This window comes from Zeus faber (genome assembly GCF_960531495.2).
Source record: "Zeus faber genome assembly, chromosome: 1".
NCBI classification, from domain to species: domain Eukaryota; kingdom Metazoa; phylum Chordata; class Actinopteri; order Zeiformes; family Zeidae; genus Zeus; species Zeus faber.
Window position 1 is genome coordinate 38,809,190 of NC_137193.1, and position 23,940 is coordinate 38,833,129.

Consider the following 23,940-nt stretch of genomic DNA (forward strand, 5'->3'; position numbering starts at 1 on the left):
ATGTGGTTATAAAGAGATTTGTTTTTAACTCCAACACATGCACTTAAGCATAAAACACGAAAACACCTACTCCTACTCCTAATACTAAGACCTGATATTCTCTCCATTAAACAATCTGTTATTTCTGGTGCTAAAGTACAGGGCCATTACTGTTTTTTCAATCAATTTTGCTTAATGCTTACAATATGAAGCCTTAAATGTTAAAAGATAAAATGCATATGCATAAGTAATAATGGCTTCAAAAACTAAAATGAGTTAATTTTGGTAAAGTCAAGTTACAGTAAATAATCATGTCCGGTCAGTAACACGGAGCCTAGATGTAACACTGGGCTTCCCTCCGTCTCCGAGTTCTCTTTCTGTGCGGCCGGCTCGTCGTCCCAGTCTGCAGCGATGTCCGACCAACCATCAGAGTCTTCCTGGAGATGCTCTTCATTGATTGGCGGATCACAAGGAGAGTCGTCGATTCCTCCTTCTTCTTCCCCCCCCCCCTCCTCCTCCTCTTCTTCTTGTTGTTGTTCTTCCTCCTCCTCCCGGTCCACCGATTGCTTGCCGATGAAGTCCGACTGGAACAGAGCCTGGATCTGGGTGAGGAAAGGTTCTCCCTCGTCCTCTGGTAGGGGCTCCAGGTACCTGGCCAGAGACGACAGCATCTGGACGGAGAATAAACAACACAGCGTCTTAACATACGTAAATGTACGGCTGGCTGGTAATATACGGCTGGCAGAGGGTGAAGAGTTTGATATGTTTTCATTCCAAGCGTTCACTAGTTCATCTTTCCGTGAGTTTTCAGTTCAGTTTAGTGATTTCTTAGAACAAATTTTTGGATCAAACTTTTAAATCAATAACATCAATACCATTAGCTGCCAAGTCGATGATAACCTGATCAGATAATCTTCATTAATCATTCTTCTAAAGAGATCACACACATAATGAGTTGTACGTATTCATTGTAATGCAAGTAGTTTTAATTCAGGCCAACCTATTGAAAATGAGAAGTAGAAATTAAGCCAAATGATACAAAATAGAGCTTGTATGACTAAGCATTAAGTTTAGAATCGAAAAATAGCTTCTGGATTGGTAATCAACGAATTGTTAAAAATAAAGCCACTCCACTTGATTTAATTGATTTGTTCTCCTCTCCCTACCCTTAGCCCTCAATGTGACAAACTTGACTGACCTTCTCCAGACAGGTGAGGTGAGACCCCTTCCGGAAAAATCTGTCCATTCGCACACTTCTGACGAGAGCAGAGGGAAATAACGTGTTAGTTTATCTGCAACACAAGTTTACAAACTATTTGACCAAAGATTATAACAAGGAATAAATAATATATTCTATTATACAAAAGACTATTCACAACAGGGACCTCCACTCAAGGACTTCTTTCTCCCTTTCAAAAGAATGACCTTACTCACCCCTGAGCCTGCGAATACTTGCTGATGATCCACTGAGATCTCCTCATCAGCTGCTCCCAGTCTGGAACGTCCTGGGAGGACTGGAAGTCAAACCTGTAGGGAAGCTCTGGGAGACAGAGAGACAGAGAGACAGAGAGACAGAGAGACAGAGAGACAGAGAGACAGGGGCTGGATTCCAATATACAGGTTCCCTACACCCTGCCTGGCACAGTGCACTGCAGCACTAATAACCTGTGATGTCTTCAAATGGGCACCAACTGTGACGTATATTGTTGACAACAACTACTAAACACAACAGAGCTGACAAAAATAAATGATATCATCTATAATAAACTACGGATGACTGTAACTAGGATTAAAACTAAAGGACTTAATTGTATGAGGTCGCTTATGAAGAGAAACTTTTTTGTATTTCACAGCTGTAATGATTTGAAATAAAACATTCCAACTAAACCACTTTGAATATTGGAACTTTCGATTTTGATGATGATTATCGGTGATGGGTCTGTGTGTGTGTGTTGCAGACATACTCTGGCAGCCTGAAGCCTCCTGGTGCTCTTTCACCAGCAGGCAGGTCGTCTGGGAGTGGGGTGAGGCGTTGAGGGGGTCGTAGGGGCTCACGATCATCCCGATGAAGGGAGCTCCACCCCGCGAGAAATAGCTCTAGAGAACACACACACACACACACACACACACACACACACACACACACACACACACACACACACACACACACACACACACACACACACACACACACACACACACACACACACACACACACACACACACACACACACACACAAAATCCAAAGAGTCTAATTTCACCACAGAAAGAGTCATCACATGCAGCATCATGGCACAGGGCGTGAGGTACCTGGAACTGGTCCTGTGTGTGGATGTCCCGCAGGGAGGGGTTGGGGTGGAACGTGGGGTGCGAGTGGTACCAGCCGACCACACTGAGGCCCAGAGACGCCAGCGTCTCGCAGGCCTGCGTCTGGGACACGGGGTCCATCTCACACTGCATGCCAGTGCTCATGCTGTTGCACGGCTCCGCTGCACGGATCTACACCAAACACAAACCACACACACGTAGTGTGAGTCTGAGTCAGGTCTGAGACTTTAAGCTGGAGAGTTCAATGAGTCCCATGGCTCTGAAACTTGAGTAAAACCCACAACAGAGCAGTCAAAGTCAAACTCAGTACGTGGACTGCAATTTGTGGTCGTCTGAACCAATCCTTTCATATTGCCTTCACACAAACAAAAACTAGACCAAATGTATTTTTATTTATTTATCTCTTTTAAGATAAGATAAACCTTTATTAGTCCCAGACCGGGGAAATTTACATTGTTCCAGCAGCAAAAAGGGGACAGCAGAAGCAGAGTTCAGAGTTTTTGAGTTCAATACTACTTTCAATATATTTTTAAAAATATTTTGAAGTAGCACTATTGAGAGCACTATTGAGTCTGCGCTGCCTGAGACCAAGTCAGTCTCCATTTTGCTTCCAACCTGTGGTCGTACCTTAAGCACTTTTTCTTGCTCATGGAAAATTCCTCCCAGCAGACCAATGACTTCACCCCTGGATACGTGGGCGTGCTGGGTAGAGAGAGATTTAGAAACTTTCAAGACTTGACTAACACTTGACTTGACTAACACTTTTAGTGAAATTGAACACCAATTTTGAATAAAATTGCCTTATGAGACAAAATGACTGATTCACTGATTTTTAGGGCAGTCTTATTTCATGTTGATCCGTCAAGGTTACTACTACTTACTATTACTACTACAAATATCAGACTTTTGAATTTAATATGACGGCCCTCATTTTTTTAATATACACCTCTCACAAAAAGTTAGGAATATTCGGCTTTCGGGTGAAATTTCAGGATGAACCTAAAATGCACAACAACCTTTACAGGTGAACTTAATTTGACTTTCTCTAAACCTTTGAATGCACATGTCCAACTGTTCAATGTTTCAGTACTTTTTGCACAACTTGCTGTTCTCTAACAAGGAGCTGAACAGCAAAATTCACAACAGGTGTTTGATCCATGAATGGACCAATACATTTCCTGGTTCAATTAGAATTGGTATTTAAACAGTCCTCTTCATCATGCTGTTCACATTTTGACATCATGAGACCAAGACGACACCTAACAATTGATCAACAGTACCTCGCCATTGCGAGGCTTCAAACAGGATGTTCTCAGAGGGAAGTGGCCACTGAGCTTAGAGTGTCACAGAGCGTCATCAGCAGGTTGCAACAGAGATACAGAGAGACTGGAAGAATCACAGAAAGGCATAGAAGTGGACGTCCTTTGGCCACATCCCACACTGATGAGCGCTTCATTGTGAACAGTGCCCTGAGGAACCGGATGATGAATGCCACTCAACTCCAGGCACATTTAAGGGAGGTGAGAGGCATCCAAGTGTTACGTTAGACCAACAGACCACTGTTTACATCAGCGTGGTCTGCCTGCTAGACGACCTGCAAGGGCACCTGACCACACCACCAGGCACAGGCATCATCGTCTTGCATGGGCCAGGGAGCATTGACGCTGGACGAGGGACCAGTGGCCTCAGTGCTGTTCTCTGATGAAAGTCGATTCACGTCGAGCAGAAATGATGGTCGCCAACGACGTTGGAGACGTCAAGGAGAGCGCTATGCATCAGCCACTGTTGTCACCAGACGAGCCTTTGGTGGTGGTGGTGTTACAGTGTGGGCAGGTGTGTCTAGTCAATACAGAAGTGCCCTACACTTTGTGAATGGTACAGTGACAAGCCCATACTACCTGAATAACATCATTAATCCAGTCATTGTGCCCCTGCATGAACAACACAGTCATTTCATCTTCATGGACGACAACGCTCCAGCTCATGGAGGTGGCATCATTAGGGAACGGCTGCTGGAGACTGGGGCACCTCAAATGGAGCGGCCTGCACTTTCTCCAGACCTGAATCCCATAGAAAACCTATGGGATCAGCTGAGTCGCCGTGTAGAGGCTCGTTACTCTGTACCCCAGAACCTCAATGACCTGAGGGCCGCCCTTCAAGAAGAGTGGGGGGCCATGCCTCAGCAGACAATAAGTCGACTTGTGAACAGCATGAGACGTGGTTGTCAAGCTGTAATTGATGCGCAAGGCCACATGTTAGTGAGACATTTTTTGTTGTGGTAAACCCACCACAGTTGTTGGCTTTTGTTTCAATAAATTGTTTAAGATGAGGAAATCACCATTGGATGCTTCTACTTAAATGCCCTACTTTCATGATATAATATCACTGTAGCGTGAACTTTTTCCATTTTCCATAAATGTCAACCAAAAACCAAATATCCCTAACTTTTTGTGAGTAGTGTATATTTTTTGAGACCTTGTAATAAAGGGCAAGTTCTCTTATGAAAGCGATGTGGAAGCGGAAAACATGCACTGTACCATGTCCATGATGAGAAGAGCTTCCGAACACACTGTGACCTGGAAAGGCTCCTAAAGAGACAAGAGAAGCTGACTGTTCATGTAACAGTACGCCCTGTTTTCTTACAACTGTAGAATGTATTATATTGAACCGACAACTCCCATCACTGAAGTTGTACTGTATGTTATAAAAAGACTCAATGTTTCAACACTTTCAATGTTCTTTTCACCCCCCCCCCCCCACTTCAAGTGCCTTTCACAACAGTCTACTTAAGGGAGCTGGCAATCAGACCTGATCTTAAAAACTCTGCATTTAAACAGTTGAAGGTAACTGAAGTGGCAAGTGGAGGCTGGAACCTGACCTGTATGTCCTCTCCAAATGACCTGCACATAATCAACTGGAAGGGATCGAAAGATCTGTGGAAGAGGGAGTGAGAGAGAGAGAGCGAGAAAGAGTGCGAGCGAGAGAGGTCAGACCACCAGGTTAGTGGTATTTAATGCCTATGACGTTTCATTTCAAGCTTCAAAGCATCTTCCTGTTACGAGCCAATCAGGTGACAAGCCATATGGTGACAGCATGTCGAAAAGCAATATCTTATACTTTACTAATGTTGTGACCTCAATATAAATTCAGTGGACGAAGAAACAGCTCAGAAAGGTAAATTCAATTACATTTTTAAACTTTAAAGCCATAATTATGGAAAATATTAGTCTATTTTTCAGATTTCCCATTGTTTGCCAATGGAGAAATGCAATAAATGATTCCTCATTTTAGCAATTTAGTGTCTCACAGTCGGTATCTTGGGATCTTGCAGGGTTTGGGCTGCGTCTTCATGGCCCCTCTTCGTCGGGCCAACTCCTCAGCACTCAGATGCTGACAGACAAAACACACAGAGCATTCTGTGAGTAATCTATGAGGCATGGAGAGGAATACTCAACTGTGGTTTGACTGGGGGATATGGCTTGAACGTGATATGAGTTTTGGATCGAATTGCAATACTTAGTATGGAGAAAAAAAAAAAGAAAAAAAGACATGTTTCCTTTTACCTCACTAATAGCTCAATCTAATCATGTTGCACAGGTTTTTACAGTGAACTCTTTATTTGATGCTGATGCAGATTGGTCTCCTTTACACAGACCCCAGTGTAGATGAAAACCTTCCATCCTTTAAATAAAGTTTTACATCTTCAAATATGTTCATGTGTATTTATTTACCTCGTACGTGTGTCCCTCCAGGTCCTTGGGGTTGCACCAGTTTCCCCACAAGTCCCGCACGCGACGCTTCCTGGTTCGCTAGAAGGACATAGAAGAACATATTCATATAATCATTCATATAATTCATATTAAGTCATCAGTTAACGTTAAAGTTATTTTTCTCCCACAAACCAATAAAGCTGATGTAGAATAATTTATTTATTTTCACCAACTATTAACTTATGTAATTCAATGATCTAAACGTGATGATTGTGGTATGGAACGATTTTACCGTTATATTTTTACTCGACGATTATGAGCTCAAATAATTGTCATCAGGCCGTTATGTAATGACAGCTCCACTATTAAGAGATTTTTGCAGGTCTCAGATCCCCACCATGCTCTGCAGCCTCTGGGCCAGCTGGTAGGCCTCCAGCGTGTCCCTTCCCTCCTTGTGCTTGGAGCGATCCATCACCCGTGGCCGGTTGTACACTGCCTGGTCTGATCAGGGGCATAGAGAGCCATCAGTGAAGGAAATAGACGATAAATGGATTGTGATTGTTCTGACCAAAAATGCTTGATTTGCAACGGCTTTTCTCAAAACATGGAATGCTTTTTGTAAACTTTCATGTGTTTTTTGGAGTAAAATAGTGAAATTGTGGGAATTGGCAACAATTGTAAGGAGAAAACTACTACCAATGAAGAAAGAGTCATGTGTAATCACTATGTTAATATATGCATTGTGCATGTCACAGAAACAACTATAAATATTTTAGTGCTCATCTTTTTAAATATTTTATTTACCGCAGTTGAAGTTTATGGCTCCAATCAGCTCAAGGAAGGTGTGCACTCTGCCGATGCAGTTGACATCTCCACAGTTTTTCAGGCCAGGACGCACCGACGTCTTGTTCAGGTATCTCGGTTTGCTCTTCATCCTGAGGAACAGGCGGTGCCGGTTAACTTCCACCACAGGCAAACTCAAGTCTTTTTGTTTTTGTCAGGTATATCTCATTAGTATCTCTTCTTAGAGCTGTCACAATGGCAACATAATTGCAGTTTTTTTTTTATAAATGGTTCAATTCCACAGTCGTGTTTTCATCTAAATTTAAGGGGGATTTTAAGCCAAGGCTAGAAATACTGCAAAAAAATTAAATGTGAATTCAGTGAATTTCCATCAGTTGGTTTTGAGTAAATTAACTGTAACTGTGTTTTAGGACTGTTTAAATGAAGTTCAGTTTGTATGATGTTCGGAGTGTGTTTGTATATACCACTGTTCCAGAATGAAGTTCCTTATCTTCAGGTATCTTTCGGGGGTCTTGGAAAGCCGGCCCTCAAAGAACTCTGGAATGGCTTGTTTCTCCTCCTCAGTGATGGTTTTGAGGTCCATCTCCACTTCCTGTTCGGGGGCCTTCAACTCTTCCTCCTCCTCTTCCTCCTCTGCCCCCCCCTGATCTTCATATGGTCTATAAGTTGGACTCTGGTTTGCTTTATCATCACCAGCATCTAAAGAAGATAAGAATGTAATAATTCAACTATGACTGTGCAACTAGGCCACAGCAAGTGTTTGCTAGAGCACTAAATACTAATTTAATCGAAACTCTTTTTTGAACAGTGTCACAAAAAATGTGAACAGTTTTTTGAAAGTTAAGAAAAAATGGAAAGGAGTGATCATGTGGATATTATCATGAGATATGGGGTTCACCGTTCATTTTACGCCACAACAGTCTAAAATAGAGATTTTCAACCTGAGACCTTGGCCACCGGTGGCCCCTAAAATCATGAGCAAAAGTGTGTCTCAGGAAGTAGAGCAGGTAGTCTAGTTATCGGAAGATTGCCGATCCCCAGCTGGTGGCATGCTGAAGTGTAACTTCTGAACTTAACATTTACATTACATTTACATTTACATTTAGTCATTTAGCAGACGCTTTTATCCAAAGCGACTTACAATTGTTCAAACACCGACGGACGCAGCCATCAGGAGCAATGAGGGGTTAATTGTCTTGCTCAAGGACACTACAGCCTGCTAGCAGGAGGAGTCTGGGATCGAACCAGCGACCTTTAGATCACTAGACCACCAGCTCTACCGCCTGAGCCACCATCCCCTTGGTGGCTCAGGCGCTTAACCCTTATCTGTCCCACTTAACCCTGATCTGCTCCTGATGGCTGCCTCCATTGGTGCATGAATAAGGTGTACGTCGTGTTAAGTATTTGCTAAATTATGTAATGTACTCTAGTGCAGTTACATACCACATTATGGTATGGTATACTCATTTACCTGGTTTGTCTCTGCAGCTTGCTCCCTGTCCACACCTTTCAGACTGGGAGCTCTGGGGCTTCTGGTCCTGAGCTGGACAGAGCAAATTGCTTGTCTGCTTCGACTCCAAGCTCCTCGAGCTCACCTCTCCGCCCTCCTCCTCCGCCTCCTTGGCCCAGAGGGCAGCAGATGGAGTTTGGTGACCAAGCAGTGAGGCAGTACTGAGGCTGGTCAAGTACTTTGTCGCTGTTGATGTGCGACCGCTGTCTGTGGTGGTTTCAGCCGGTTCGCTGGGCTTGGACTCCATTTTCACCTCCACTTGTGGCTTCTTCTCCATGTCTCCTTCATCACTCAGGTCATCGGTGATGTCCACCTCCTCATCCTCATTGTCCGACAGCTTCTTTATACGCACAGCATTGATCAGAGCGGCTGTGTGGTTGGTGCTGGAACTCGGCTGAGGAGCTTGTAGTTGCACTTCTTGAGCTGTAGGGGGAGCTGCTGCGAGGGGGGCTGATTTAGCCTGCAGAAATGTAGAGGGAGGTAGACGTGTTATTCCTGAAGAATTGAAAAAAAGAACATGGGCAGCATTACCCAGCTAACAAGCATAAAACAGGGAGTCTTTGGGGCCGACCTACGTGGTGTTTGAAGTACTGCCGAGCGTAGCTCTTGACCTGCAGGACTGTACGACTGCCCACCAACTTGGCAATTTTTGTCCATCTTCGACCAAACTGAGCCTGTAAAGTGAGCCAGATTAGCCAAATAGCAAATTTTGACATTACGTTACTAACACAACAGCCGTGAGACCAGATAATTATTATTGGCTGGCTCCCTTTTTTTTTCCCCTAAACACAGGGCTTGTTAAAATGTTGTCTTCCATCGCACTGCGATGCTACAGCATTTTGTAGCTTCTCACTGTGCTTAAACACAGTCAAATTGGGCAACTCTATAAGATGGTGAATCTCCTTTTACGAAACAAATGAATGGAAACTGGCATTATAGTGACCGTAGGAAGCCACGCAACCTCCTGTTTCGAGTCTCTAACTTTACCATGGAAGTAGCCAATAGAGAAAAAGTCCATAAACCATAATAAACCTGATGAAATTCACACTTTGGAATCATTTTCCAACCAACCAAGTCATTTTTGAAAGGGAGATTTAACATGTTTTCAGTGCTAACCAATGAGCAAACATGCCAGATCAGAACCACTGGTTTGTAGGAAAAGATGTCCACTTACCACTCCTTCTTCAAACAGTTTATTTTCCTGCGGGGACCAGCGGGTGGAGGAAGATGCAGCTGAGGCCTTCGCTGGAGACCTACACCACAGACAAAAGGCATGATGGGACAAATATGGCCACCCACAGAAAGACGAAAGCCCCTTTCACGTGGATCATAACCCAGAAATGTTATGGGAATATTCTGTGAAAGTGTCACGTGTGAAGAGCAAGACTTGATTTTCCTGTGCCAGTTGTTCTTACATTTTGACAAATCGAGACAGCGCACGGCTTCCAGAAAACTTCCATTACAGCTCTAGTGTGTAAACAGAAGCAGAGACGTTCTTGCGTAATTTGATCTAAAATACTTTTATCATGTAAAATATTGCTTTTACATTAAAAACATTTGGACACAATAGAACACTATAGAATCAATACCATTTTTTTAAGGCAGAGCACCAATCGCCGATATTGAAGACCTTGTGTGTTTATTATTGCCAGCAACAATGTTATGTTAGGTTGGTATCAGTTTCATGTATAGTTTTTTTTATGGGTTCAGAAATACGACTGTGGTGTTGGCCCTGATTAAAGTACCAGTATCTGTGTATCACACAACGTGGTAATATTCATTATGGCAGATTTTAAAAGATTGTAAAACAACAAAGAAAGCATTTCTGTAAAAAATTGTAGAAATTGTGCCAACTTTGAGACGAGCAGCTGACTTACTTCCTGACTTTGGCCTTGGTGGTGGAGTTGCTCTGCCACGCAGTCTGAGGAATCTCTCTGCCTGTCAGGTAATACCTGAGAGAACTGTTCAGGATTAAGAGTATGTATGACAATGAAACTAATTCACTTGTATAATGTAATTTAACTGGTCTGGATCTGGACACATCTGGACAGACATCCAGTCTGCAGAAGGATACTGCTCCTCCAGCAGCATACTCTCGATCACCTTCCTGTTCTCTGCACTGATGGAGCTGTCCAGTTCCCATGGCTACAGGAAAGAGAGCAAATCAGGCTAAAATAGGGTATCAGAGAATATTGTCAATACAAAAATCAGATACCAAGGGGGGTGTATCAAACCCAAACAAGTCTGAATGAAAGAAAATGACTTAATTTCTTCACCAGTCACTCATTATGCTTTAATGGCCCACACTAAATAGTCTATAATGTCCAGTAAAAGTAACAGATATCATAATTGGATATCAACACAAATGTTTTACATAATATATCGGTAGGTTAGATTATTGTCATGTAAGACATGCAATGTTACACATCAGCAACAGTTAAGGACATGTCCACGTGTCCCACATCCCAGAATCTGAATCACAATCAGTTTAATCCACCAGGTTCATTCACATATTTGAGGGTGAGGATTGATGCGTTTCTATACAAATGGTTAGGATTAAAAAGTCAGAGTCTGAATAAAAAAAAATTGAATAAAAAGAAAAGTAAACATAAAATAAGAAGAAAAATTGTCAAAGATACAGCAATATAAAAAAAATACAAAACAGAAATAGTCTAATATAAAATATACAAGCTTCTTTGCACAGGATAAATTATTGGTATGGGTATATAAGGTATGAATTAAAATGTATTACTAGACAACCCACTGTGTCACAGTGATAAGAAATACATATGAGCGATAAGAAATAACACATACAGTATATACACTGTACATATGTTATTTCTTGTCTTTCTTGTACATGTCTATTTCTTATCTCTTTTTAATTTACTAGCAGGAACACTTTTGTTCCTGCGGGCTGGAACACTATTGTTCTTGCTCTGATTTTTATTATTATTATGAATCTTCTTGGCATTTTTCGGTCTAAAAGTATCTGAAACATGCCAACCGCAGTACACACAGACATGGTTGAGGTCTCTTAGAACCTGTGTTATGGCACATTTCAGAAATATTGACGTACATTTGGAGCAGAAATTAGTGAAAAACTGTTGCAAATTAACTGGAAGTTGAAGAACGTTGGCGCGACTCTATTAGTTTGATGAGCAAGGCGCTTTGTAACACTATCATCCAAAGTTATAAAAGCCCAAGCTTCCTCTCCCAGAAGCCATTCGCATCCAGCGACATGTGCCCTGTGGACTGCACAGCGTTTTACGCGTAGACAAACAACCCAAGCCAAAAAACTGACAAAATTTGATCAATATCACAGACATGGTCCAATGCATTAAACACCAAAATATGTCCAACCTGGCTAAAAGTATCTGGAACACAACAATGACATAAGCTATGAACACAGTCGAGGTGTTGTTAAAACCGGTGTTCACAAGCGTCGCTATGTACTACAAATGTGGAGGTTCTGATTGAGAATGTCCATTCAGACCATGTCCAGTGTGCGTTGTATACTCCTTCGCTCTGTAGTGGTTAGAAATCACAAAATGCGTTTACGTATATATATTTATGTACCTTATTACTTGGTAGATGTCTGTAGATCTGTTTGATTGATATTTTATCTCTTTGGTCCCCATTACTTTGCCGGATTCATGAAATATATGAGGAAAAAAAAGTAGTCCACAAAAACCTGTGACCACATCGAGTCGAGTCCACTTGAATGTGTGACTGAGTGATGCATTCAAGATCCAGCGACCCGTCATAAAAAAATAGAAGCCGTGCAATGGTAATTACTCACAGAAATACCAGAAATTTTTCGTATTTTTCGTATGAAATCCAAGGAAAAAAGTCACTACAAAAAATTACGTAAGTTCGACTAAATAAATACATAAATACGTAAACCTAGGTTAATATATCATCAATGACGCACACGAGACCTAACGTCACCTACTGTCACTGAGACTCTACATGTACTTACACGCAACAAGCTAAGTTATAACAATGACAAGATTTGGTTTAAAGTAAAAAATAAACTTGTTTTTACAAATGTCATAACAGCTTCCTACAGCTAAACTTAAAAAACTTCAATGAAAAGGTAGAAAGTGTTAAGTATTGATAAGTTATTCCATAATAATTCTAATGCGAAAATAATGTTAAAGTTCCATAAATGTCTACATTACAATATAGACAAGTAATCTATTAAACTGAATTTTTCTTATTGTAGATTCTTAACAGCAAAAATACAATGGAGTACTAATAAAAACAAACATTTACTTATTATATTTATTAAATAAAATGTATGTATTATTTTTGTTATGTAAAGTAATTACAAAGATTGTTTTTGTCATTGTTCTAGACGCCGAAAAATTGAGTCGCCGTTGGCGTAATTCACAATACATAACAAGTGGTATAAAGGTGTAGAATTGAACAATTAATGGAATAATCCTCTTCCCAAAATTGAAGATTCAAAACCACAAACAACAATCAGGAATCTGTGTGCATTGATAATATTTAAAATGCAGATTTAAGTTCAGAAGATGAAAATATTGAAACATTAACTGATCGACAACAACATGGAATGTTTGTGTTCACATGTTTACAACCAGTTAAAATTGAACAGACGTATTAGAACAGCACTTTGATGACATTTTGTCTGTAGCATTGAAATCAATGAATGAAACCAATGGAGCAAAATCTTCCCCAGTTCTTTTCCCAAACAACAATGGGAACGTTTCATACGTGTCGTCGTCCAAGTTTGATTCACACCGATCTACACTTGTATCATGAAATACGAATACAACTTTTCAAACTCACCGAAAATTGAAGAACATTGGCGCTATATTGAGAACACACATTGGTTAAACGATGCTATATAAATCCACGGTTCGTCTCTGAGTGGTAGTAAAAAACGAAAAACTGTAACTCGTGTTACGTTGCACAGAATCCGGTGAACTGTAATACGTATCTTACACGACTAAACTGGACCCCGTGTATTGCTGCCTGCAGCTATATTTATAACTATTATTACTATGCATGGCCTATACTGTAGAGTTATGTATATAGTGTAGTTCAGAATTTCCCAGTGAGGATCAAAGAGTCTTATTTTATCAAATTGTATGCTATTAATTGTATTTTATACCAGTATGCCAGTGCTGGTCTTCCATGCAGACTGCAGGAACTCGTCCTGGAGCAGAGTCTTCCGATCCAAGTCACTGCGATCCCAAAAAAAAAAAGATCAAAAAGTCAAATAAAAAAAATCAACATCCCAACTTCTAACCAGCAATTAAACAAATACACGATGTCGCTTCAGATGTTATTGCTTCAACAATACCAACTACATACAACCGTATTCTGACTCAAAAAAATCCCCATGACGTTCAGTTTCCACACGCATGGAACTTCCGTGCGGGAAAACAAATATGACGCGTTGGCCTTAAGAAAACAACTGTGCGAAAACCCAGAAACGTACTTTAAACTGGCGTCCAGCTCGTCCCCCTCGATGTCAACATCAGCCTCGTCCGCCATGTTGCTCAGATGGAAGCTCAACGAGGGACACAAGAGGGAAGCAGGAAACAAGGGGGCTACCGTCACAGCGCCGCCCCAGTGGCGGCTCTTATCGTCGCCACGTCCATTCAAACGCAGAATTGTATAATCTTATCTCACGTTCTTCAAATATTTCTTGTAAGACACAACGAGCGTTGTTTTATGTTCCCTTTGCCTTGTTGGTTAACCCTCCCCCTGTTACTTCTCTTCCTTTAATAAGATATGACTTCATTCATCCCCAGGGCGGAATTCACGGCAGCAGGAGTTCACAGAAGCCAAAAGGGAAATTAGACATTAAATAAAACGCGTGCACACATCTTTGAACAGCAGTTAACTGTTAACGTCCGCTTGATTAAAACGAATGTTTTGAGATTTTCAACCGGATCGGTTGGTGGAGTCCTTTGGATTTTGTTGTACAAACATCAAGGCACATGGAATATAAAAATATACATAGCAATTACAAACTTGAAACTTAAGCAATTAATAAAATAGACATTCCAAATATTAGTTCTATACACCCGTATTGATATTTATATATGTGTGTGTTTATATATCAACAAAATTATTGCCCACAAGGACCTTCTTGAATAGAAGACGAGGGTTGTTTTCCACCATTTTGATGTATGGATGACAAATTTGATTACAAGTAGCAGGAAGTTTAAACCAAAAGTGTGTCCATGATGTTATGCCAGGGTTTTAATAGTTAATACTTCAATACATTATATTCGAAAGCTGTTCAATGAACATAAGGTGTGATGAAATGCGTTCACTTTAAAACTAAAAACTACCTAAGGACACATTGAGCAAAAGGTTATGAGGTACTCATAACCTTTTGCGTGGTACTTGTGTAGCATATAAAATTCATGATTTATAGGCTAGAAAATTCCAAAGGTTATTCAAACAAAACACTGTTTGACCAATTTCCTTTAACATATACGGTACTTCCGACATAATATTCGAAAAAGACTTTAAGTGCAGAATGTCTATTTTTACTCAGGTTACACACACACACACACACACACACACACACACACACACACACACACACACACACACACACACACACACACACACACACACACACACACACACACACACACACTATTTTTTCTAAATCGCCAACGAACCTCAGATGCAATATCAGATCAGTACCAGGATAACTTTAAAATGAAAAAGACAAGGCCGGCGTAGAATAATAAGAATGTATTTGTACATAAAAACAATGTGACTTAATAAAATAAATAAAGTTAGTGAATGAATGAATCAATAAAAAAATAATACTCAAACTATCAAATCAATTGTTCACTCTGTAAGGGGGTAGGGGGGGGGTTTACATCATCTTATACTGAAATGTGTCCCAAGGGCGTTTGGAAGAACTCCTTCAGGACATCCCTGGTTAAAATGGCGTCCTGTGGCGCCCTGGTTCCAGAGAGCCTCCCAGGGTCCACCAGGTTGTCCACCTCTATCGGCCTGGTCCACTCCCCGGGCTGGACCTCCCCCACGGTGCTGCCCAAGACGTTGGGAGTGATGTAGCGCGCTGCTTCGCCGGCCGCTGCGTCGGTGCAGACCAGGTAGTTGTGCAGCGCCACGCAGGCCTTGACGATGCACACGGCCTTGTCAACCGAGCTCTGCAGCGGTCGGCCCAAGATCCGAAAGCGCTCGCACAAGATGTCGAAACACGTTTCGATCGTCCTCTCAGCGCGACCGTGTCTGGAGTTGTAAAGACTCTCGTCCGTCGGGAGATCATCACCTGGGGGTTTAACACAGACACAGAGCAGAGTCAGGCGTGTCCCAGGGGACGGCAACTACATTCAGGCCAACCATCTCTCGTGGTCCCTGTTGACAACCACTTTCATGTGATTTCCAATCATAGGGTTAAGGGTTAGCCTACGCGTGTTTAGAAATTGGCAAAAACATTGTTTTGGGGAATATTGAAATATGGATTATAATTACATAGGGTCATTATCACTCAATTATAAAACTATTAAAATCCCAATCATTTTGTCAGTCTGGGCAACCAACAGCTGATGCATGGTTGCCAACACAAATAAAAACAAAAATGATCAGATAAATAAAGAATAACACGTAATTTAAATCCCATGGTTTGTTTTATTAGTTTTGATAACTTTTTTAAATATTTAATTATAAATATGTTATGTTATTTCAAACTTAATTAAAACATTTTTCATTGTAGATGACCACTGGCTGGCCCACTGGCAGTATCTTCATGGACCACCAGGGGCCACAGCCCACACTTTGGGAAACACTGAGACCCCCTTGACATCTAGCAGTAAAATGTGTCTTGGGTGACCCGGTTGCAAGTGGAAAGCTCTAATGCCAGGTGTAAACACACCCAATGTGCCCTCAATGGGGTTTGAGATCCGATCGCTCAGACCACATTCGGGGGTGGTCTGAGCCGCATATGGCCACTTGCCTTTAGCAGTGTAAACGCAAATGTGTCCTGGGCCACACTGAAGGACCACCTACTCAACTGATGTCCTCTGTGTAAGTGGAAGTACATACTCATTCACGTGACAACTGCGTCATATTAAAGCCTGGTTGGGAAATAGATGGTTTTCGTGTTACAGAAGGGCAGGATTTATTATTTACAAGTAAAGTATTTACACAAAAACATCCACTTTTTTACTACATTAAGTCCAATAGCAATGGAAAGCAATAGGGAGAGGTGCGTGACGCAGCACAGGACACAGGTTTTTGTTTCATTCATTCAATATGCAGTGATCAGGACAAGTTAATATAGGTCTCTGAGGTCCCCAAAACATGTTTACTTTTTTTTTTCCTGAAAATACTACTCAGATTATGCATGGTAGCCGTTCCAACATAACTCCAAATTGTGTGAGCCAATGGGGTTTGAGCTTTACTATGGGTTCCGTATTTTGTATAAATGCACTGATTTCACCATACAGACCAGCAAAATCTGTTTCTGAACAAATTTGAGGTGAAAAATAAGCAACCCAGTTGCTGAATCTTCACACTTTACATGTACAATGCCTAATTTGAAAGTTAGTTTTGACTTTCGTTGCAGTTCTCCAAGCTTGTGGGAGACAATTACACTGCACCAGGACATCACTGCACTCGTGTAAATGTCGTAAAATAAGATGAATACATCTACAATTTAAAAAAAAACACTTTTTTTTATTGGTTTTGTTTGGAGAAATGCACAGCGGATCACATGCCGCAGCCTACAGTCAACCTACCGCATACTGTACCATTTTTTATTTAATTCTTTTAGAAAGGAACACAGCAACATTTTTTTTTTATATACTTACACTTCCATTATCTGTAGTTTCTTCACAGACAGTTGATATTAATTCCTCTTTCTTTTAAAACATTTGTGCAGGTCTGTGCCCATTGTGCAGCAAACACTGCACTTCCTGGTGGCGCTGCAGTCATGGGTGGAGTTACTCAGATGGGGAGGTAGTTCTAATTCTTCTGAAGCCCAACATGACGTAGGGTTGGGCTGTAAATGTGAACGGGTTGTTTCAGCACATGTTTTCTGAACTGACAGCTCACAACAAATTGACCATGTTGTCTTATTTCACAGTCTGTGTGCACAAGCACTAAAAAAGGGAATTTTTCATAATAGGTCCCCTTAAATTTAATTGTGTTTAAAAAAAATGTTTTTACTACTTACATATAACTAGTAAACTAACTGATATAAATAAATCTATAATAAAAACATAAAAAACAGTAAAAACAAATTTTACTATTGCTACTTTTTTGGAAGCTATGCAACCATTTTCTGCTTAAATTAAATACCATCATAGTCCCAAATACATTTAAAATGTAACTTCTGTATTAGACTGGTCTTTGATGGTAAACTGAAAGGTTGGTAGCAATCCTCATTATGAGTAAAATGGCAATACATCAACATTGACAGCAATTGTGACCCTACATATTGAAATCAAATTAAGAGACGGCGCCCAGCACCCCATACACACACACACACACACACACACACACACACACACACACACACACACACACACACACACACACACACACACACACACACACACACACACACACACACACACATACACACACACCTGGATAGGGCCGCATCAGGTTCACACTCAAAGGGAATTCTGCATCTCCCAGGATCACGTAGGGACCGACAGTTGTGGTTCCGGGCAGCGGGGCCGGCAGGGGGAGATCCAGCTTCCCCTCCAGCAGGGCCCGTCCGAAGGCGCTCTCCTGGAAGACGTGCTCGCTGCCGGGGTCGTAGGCTCCAACGTCCACCATGGTGAAGCGGTAGCGGGCGTCGCACATCGCCAGCAGCACGATGGAGTGGGGGCTCCGGGCCGGAGCCCTCATCAGAACCTGCTTGGCGTCGATGGCACCCACGCAGTTTGGGAAGCCCCACAACCTCCAGAAATCCTGCGAGTAGAGCCATCACAATTATTACGTAATGGACTGATCACTATTATTTGAGCTCATGGTGATAATTTGTAAAAATCATTTGAGATTTGACAATCGCATGTTCAATCCAAACTTAAAGGGAAATTTTAAACCAAAATATTGCATTGAATAATTGTGTATCATGTGCATTTTCTTCAGTTGGGTCGAGGCGAATTGAATGTTTACACAAATGTTTGTTCCAATATTCAACGTTGGTCCATATTTCTTCTTAACAAGGTGGATGTGCATTATTACACTATACTAAAATAGTCCCTAAATGCCCTATCAGTGTATTCTCGCTGGGAAAGGTGGATCCTGCCCTCAACCATGGAAAAAGCAAACAGGTAGAGGCACATGCATAAAGCAAATACATTGAAGGGCTCTTTCTTATTAAATCTTAAGGTGTTTTTGCAAGGCCGGGTTGCATGGAGTTCTTCTATTTTTTGTTCAAACTGATGCTGTATTTCAAGGGAACTCAGAAAAATTTAATTTGTGATCAACGCAACTAACCTGGACCCCCTGCATTGCTGCCTGCAGCTATATTAATCATTAACAATTAGTAATTGTTATTACTCTGAATTTTATTATTATTAATAGCCTTGGCAATTTTTGGGTTAAAAGTATCCAAAACATGACAACGGCAGTACACACAGACATGGTTGAGGTCTTGTCGTTCGGGTTTGATCAATATCGATCTACATTTGGAGCAGAAATTAGTGGAAAGACTGTCGCGATTGATTCAGGAAGTCCAAGCTTCGTCTCTCGGAAGTCCTTCAGCCACTTACAAGTACGACATCTAGCCTGACAGCTTGAGCTGGGATGCATTTAAAGGAAACTCGGAAAACTACAGTATAACTCATGCTGCGTTGCACAAAACCCTGGGAACTAATCATTCAAAGAAGGTGTTTTCGCAGCACAGGGGGTTTTAAGAACCATTTGAGGAACCGACCTTTCTTTTGTGGCCGCACTGCGTCATCCAGGAACGATTGTAAAGGTGGAGGTAACCTTAAAAAGAAGTAGAAGTTTTTGGGCAAAAGTACGTCTTCAGAGCAAGACAAGAAGAAATTGATGCGGTGATCTGGGCTCTTGCTGTGTTCTCTGCGCAAGCCCCAGAGGCCAACTTTGTCTTTCGTCTTTCTCTCGTTCTGAGATCTCCCCTTGTCGCGATTGGGCCACATGTCGTTGCGTCATGGCATGGGACTTCAACCTCCTTTTCCGGGTCATTCAACCTCCTCCTTTTCCCGGGTCAACAAGCTTGTTTTTGCTACCGGAGCCGTAACATTGGAAGCATGTTTCGTAGATACCATATCTCCTCAAATAAAACCCGGTAATCAAGGCTGAATCTGAATCATTGTGCGGGTTTTCTTTCTCCTCCAGCGCTGTGCCGCGCACCACGCATCCCGTACGGTTCCTGTGTTCTGGGTTTTCTGGGTTTTTATTTTAGATCTATTGTTTTCGTTAGTTTCTACTTGTATGATACAAACATTTTAAACCAAGGGACGGGGATGAGGATTGGATTGTGGATTGACAGTGGATTGTGTTATGGAGAGAGATCACTGGTCCTCTGCACATCACCGTGCACTTTCATATTGTGCCGGTTAGTCCCTGCCCTGTAGTAGGAGCTTCAAAAAAGTTCCTCAAAACGACTCCTAAGAACTATGAATGTTCCCAGTTCCTGCAGTGACACCAAAAAGTGGCGGTTCCTCCAAAAAGTTCTTAGAGCGATGGAAAAGTTCCTGCGGTGCGAAAATGCCTATTGAGTACTCAGTGAGACATGTTCTGTGCCTTTGGGCGGTTCTAACCTCTTTTGTTATCGCGTCTTTTTAAATGTACCTCCCGCTTGATCGTTAAAACACCGTTCTTCAGGGACATTTACACTGAACGTCGGAAATGCGGCATGCAGTGACGTCAGTACACGTTGATCGGTCCAGACCACCGACGGTGGACCACCGTCCACCGTGTTTGGAATTCGTGCTGCGTTTCACAGAACCCGGAAAACTGTAGCACGTACCTAAACACTAAACCGGGCCTGTGTATTGTGACCTGCAGCTATAGTTATTATCATCATCATCATCATCATCATCATCATCTCCTCCTCCTCCTCATCCTCCTCCTCCTCCTCCAGTCTACCTGTGAGATGTGCTCCCACTGGCCTCCCGTGGGCAGCGTGACGTACTCCGCCTGCAGGGCCCTCCACAGCGCCCTGCTTACCTCCTCCACTATCCTGCAGGCGGTGCTGGAGCCCATCCTGAAGCTCTCCGACACGCTCTGCTGTGAAGCCCCGCAGCCCAGGGTGCGCAGCGTCAGGGCCAGCCGCTCCTCGGTGGAGATGGGGTTCTTGTGGGTTCGGGCGTGCTTGATGAAGGGGGCGACACGCCGCAGCAGGTCGTCGAATCGGGCCGGTCCCATGCGGAAGTAGGAGCGGTGCGCCTCCCCGTCCGTGCTCCGCATCTGGCGGATGTTTAGCGCAAACTCCCCGTTGCTCCTCCGGTTGCGGTTCCCCGGGCAGACGTACCACCGCCGCCGCCGCCGCCGCCTCCTCTGCTGCAGGGTGAAGTACAGCAGGGCCGCCGTCAGGTCCTCCCTCCAGCGGAGTGTTGCTTCCTTCACCGCCGCCATGATGCTTCCGTGTGACACGTGTTTTGGTTTTGGTGCCTGTGGTCCAGCCGTTCACTGTTGCCCGGTTGAATTGACAGTTTCCCCCTCAATCACAATTTAAAAACCGCCCGATCACAACTTTTTTTTAAGCACATTATGAAAAGATGCTTATCAATACGCCTTGTTTTCATTCCTATATATTTTTTTTTGTTTGTTTACGATTCCTATTTACAGCTGTCTACACTTTTCAGTTTTTGGCTTTTATTTTTATCAGGTTTTTCTTTTGTAAATTTCAGTTATTTATTTATAAATGTGGGTTGTTTTTGTTGTTCTTTTTTTTTTTACTGTGGACGAGCCAAAACGATTCTGTACATGCTTTTTGAAGTCTGATTATTTGATCGGGGTTTTGGGGATATAATAGAAGTGAACAGTCAGAGCTGGATGTGATTAGTGAAACCAAATGAAGATGTTTTTCTGCCGATCAGTGCGTCCGCCCCCTAGCGGCCCGGACCGACGTGACACATCCAACTCGGGCCATATTGTATATTTACATTATTTTTTTTGTATTATAATTCAAGATTCAAGAGGTTTATTTGTCACATCCATATACAGACGTTCATACACATATGCAGTGGAATGTCTTTGCAACGCACCCGGAGATGATGCACAATATTTTCTAACTGAACATAATAGCTCACCTAATTCCTACCGAGCTAACTCACTGAAATGAATTGATTCCTAAAACGTAATGCAGTTAGTGAATAGAGCCTATTCCATATACATAACTCTATCCCCTTCTATTTTGTACACTCCCCCCTTTGTATTATCTCTTTGAGTCTTATTTTATTTTTATTTTATTTTATTTATATTGTGAGAATAAAATAAATAATGTGGAAAAAAATATTTTAAATACAATTATATCTAGAAATAATATTTGCACGAGTGCTGTGCCCGTTCAGAACATTCCTGCTATCTCATTTTGAAGATCGATTCTAGCGTCATTAGGATCGATAGCAAGAAGAGGATCAGTTTCTCTCAATACATATTTCCTCACTTGCGCTGGCTTGGTGCACGTCACTGTGTGGTGACCGGGAGATCCCTTTTAAGTTCAAGGTCAAGAGATCATTTGTCACATACATGTACATACAGGACTGAATAGACAAAGTCACAGCAGATGATCCACAATACTGGGAAAGGAACACCGGAATCTTAAAGGATATCCAGCACATCTTATCAGCAGGAGGTAGAGCGGGTCGTCTAGCAAGCGGAAGGCTGCCGGTTCGATCCCCGGCTCCTCCTGGTAGCGTGCTGTCCTTGAGCAAGACACTTAACCCCCTAACTGCTCCCCAGGCGCCTCTACATGGCAGCCAGCTGCTCCTAGATACGTCAGTTACTAGGATGTGTAAATGCAGAGAAACTGCAAATTTCCCTGTTGTGGGACTTATGAAGGTATGTAGATAAAATTAAATACAAACTGGAGAGTAGACTCCAGGATGAAGCTGAGTGTGTGTGTCTGGGAGTCAGGACTCCAACCGGGGTGTGTGTGTGTGTGTCCCATGAACACGATCAGCTGGTGGAGAAATCCAGCCCTACATCCTTCATACTATAAACTATAGACGTTGCAAGAGAAGCATCAACCTAGCTTCTGTAATGCCCGACTTCTACGCTTTGTGACACGCCAGGACTGCTACTCTGTGAGGTTAGCACTGGAGGTAAGTTTCATTCAGGAGGATTTAAATGTATATTTAATACGACACAGACAATTAATTCTATTTACCAGTTCTCCAAACAAAAGCAATGATAACCATTTGTTTTGGGCGACTCTGGCCCTGGTAATACTTCGGTATCGGATCTAAATCACCTCTTGTGGTATCGTCCACCCTGACTGCACTGTTGGGATCAGGCTGCACTGTGGATGTAAGGGACTCAGTCGCATAGCCCTGAAGCCCCGCCCTGCTGGTGCTGCACAGAGCTGAGCGGCTCCCTGTTAGTTGTCTATTCAAATGTATTAATATTACAGGTATTGCATGCACCAAATTGGACACCATGTCCTTGGCTCCCCAGCAAGACACCTGCCAAGTGTGAAGTAGATCAGATGAACGGTTCTCGAGATAATCAAAGGACATAGACATACATACATATGTATATAGTGTATATACCACATAAAAAATTAGCAATAATGACAATATAGATTAGATAAAACTTAAATAAATAAAACGTTCTTATGTTTTATACACATTCCAGGCAGGGTGTACATTTCAGGAAGTCCACATATTGTTAAACTTGAACAAAATCTTTCTGTTTGACCTAAGCAACGTAGGTCAGTCTCTTTCCAATCCGATACAAACCACATTCTCAATGATGGAGCATCATCCGTACTCTTCCAGCACAGTGTAACTGTTCTTCTGGCTTGAGGAAGTCCAATGATGTCAAATGATGTTTGAATAAAGTCCTGAGAGTATATACCAAGCACACATAGTTTGGCATTTGAAGCGATGCCGCCTTTAAAAGTTTTGACGAATATTTTCTGGGCATTCATTGGGCAGTAGCAATTTAATCTTAACGAATGTGGGCGGGTTCCTTTGATACAGTAAATGATTCTTCATACGTCAAGAAGTGGCCTTACAAGTTTCCCTTTCATTTTCTTTGTAAAGCTCTGTCTTGTAGGTGACCCATCAGATCCAGGTGCTTTACCACTATGGATATTTCCTATAGCTTCACAAATGTCCTCCGTCATTAATGGACTATTTAGTGTTAATTTTTCATCTTCCGATAGTCTGAAATGCTACTGGTCAAGAAACGTATTCTGAGCTCATTTATTTTAAATAGACTTTACTTACTAAGTAACGCATGCAGTATGAATGACCAGTTAATCAAATGTCCGAACGGATCTGAATGTTGTACGCTGTACAAATATTTAACACAAGTTAACTGTGACATAAATGTACGTGTGATGGGCTTAATCCCACCGACTGCATAAGAGAACATTTAATTTTTGCCCCTGCAACAAAATAATCATCCTCCATTACATTAATCAAATATTA

General features: G+C 42.0%; 1 protein-coding gene across 1 annotated transcript; it reads right to left on the reverse strand.

Annotated features, from left to right (window-relative positions):
• Positions 1-14: 14 nt before the first annotated feature.
• On the reverse strand, positions 15-20,917 carry mysm1 (Myb-like, SWIRM and MPN domains 1; the record flags this gene model as incomplete). The annotated part of the gene is made up of 23 exons (XM_080024340.1): positions 15-650; positions 1,178-1,235; positions 1,414-1,519; positions 1,944-2,076; positions 2,291-2,479; positions 2,936-3,010; positions 4,846-4,896; positions 5,187-5,241; positions 5,616-5,698; positions 6,040-6,117; positions 6,416-6,519; positions 6,823-6,953; positions 7,287-7,521; positions 8,294-8,792; positions 8,908-9,006; positions 9,507-9,585; positions 10,210-10,284; positions 10,407-10,477; positions 13,473-13,545; positions 13,803-13,874; positions 15,254-15,626; positions 17,947-18,277; positions 20,429-20,917. 23 exons carry the CDS (start codon positions 20,915-20,917, stop codon positions 276-278), a joined length of 3,834 nt encoding a protein of 1,277 aa, XP_079880466.1. The 3' UTR covers positions 15-275.
• Positions 20,918-23,940: the final 3,023 nt, after the last annotated feature.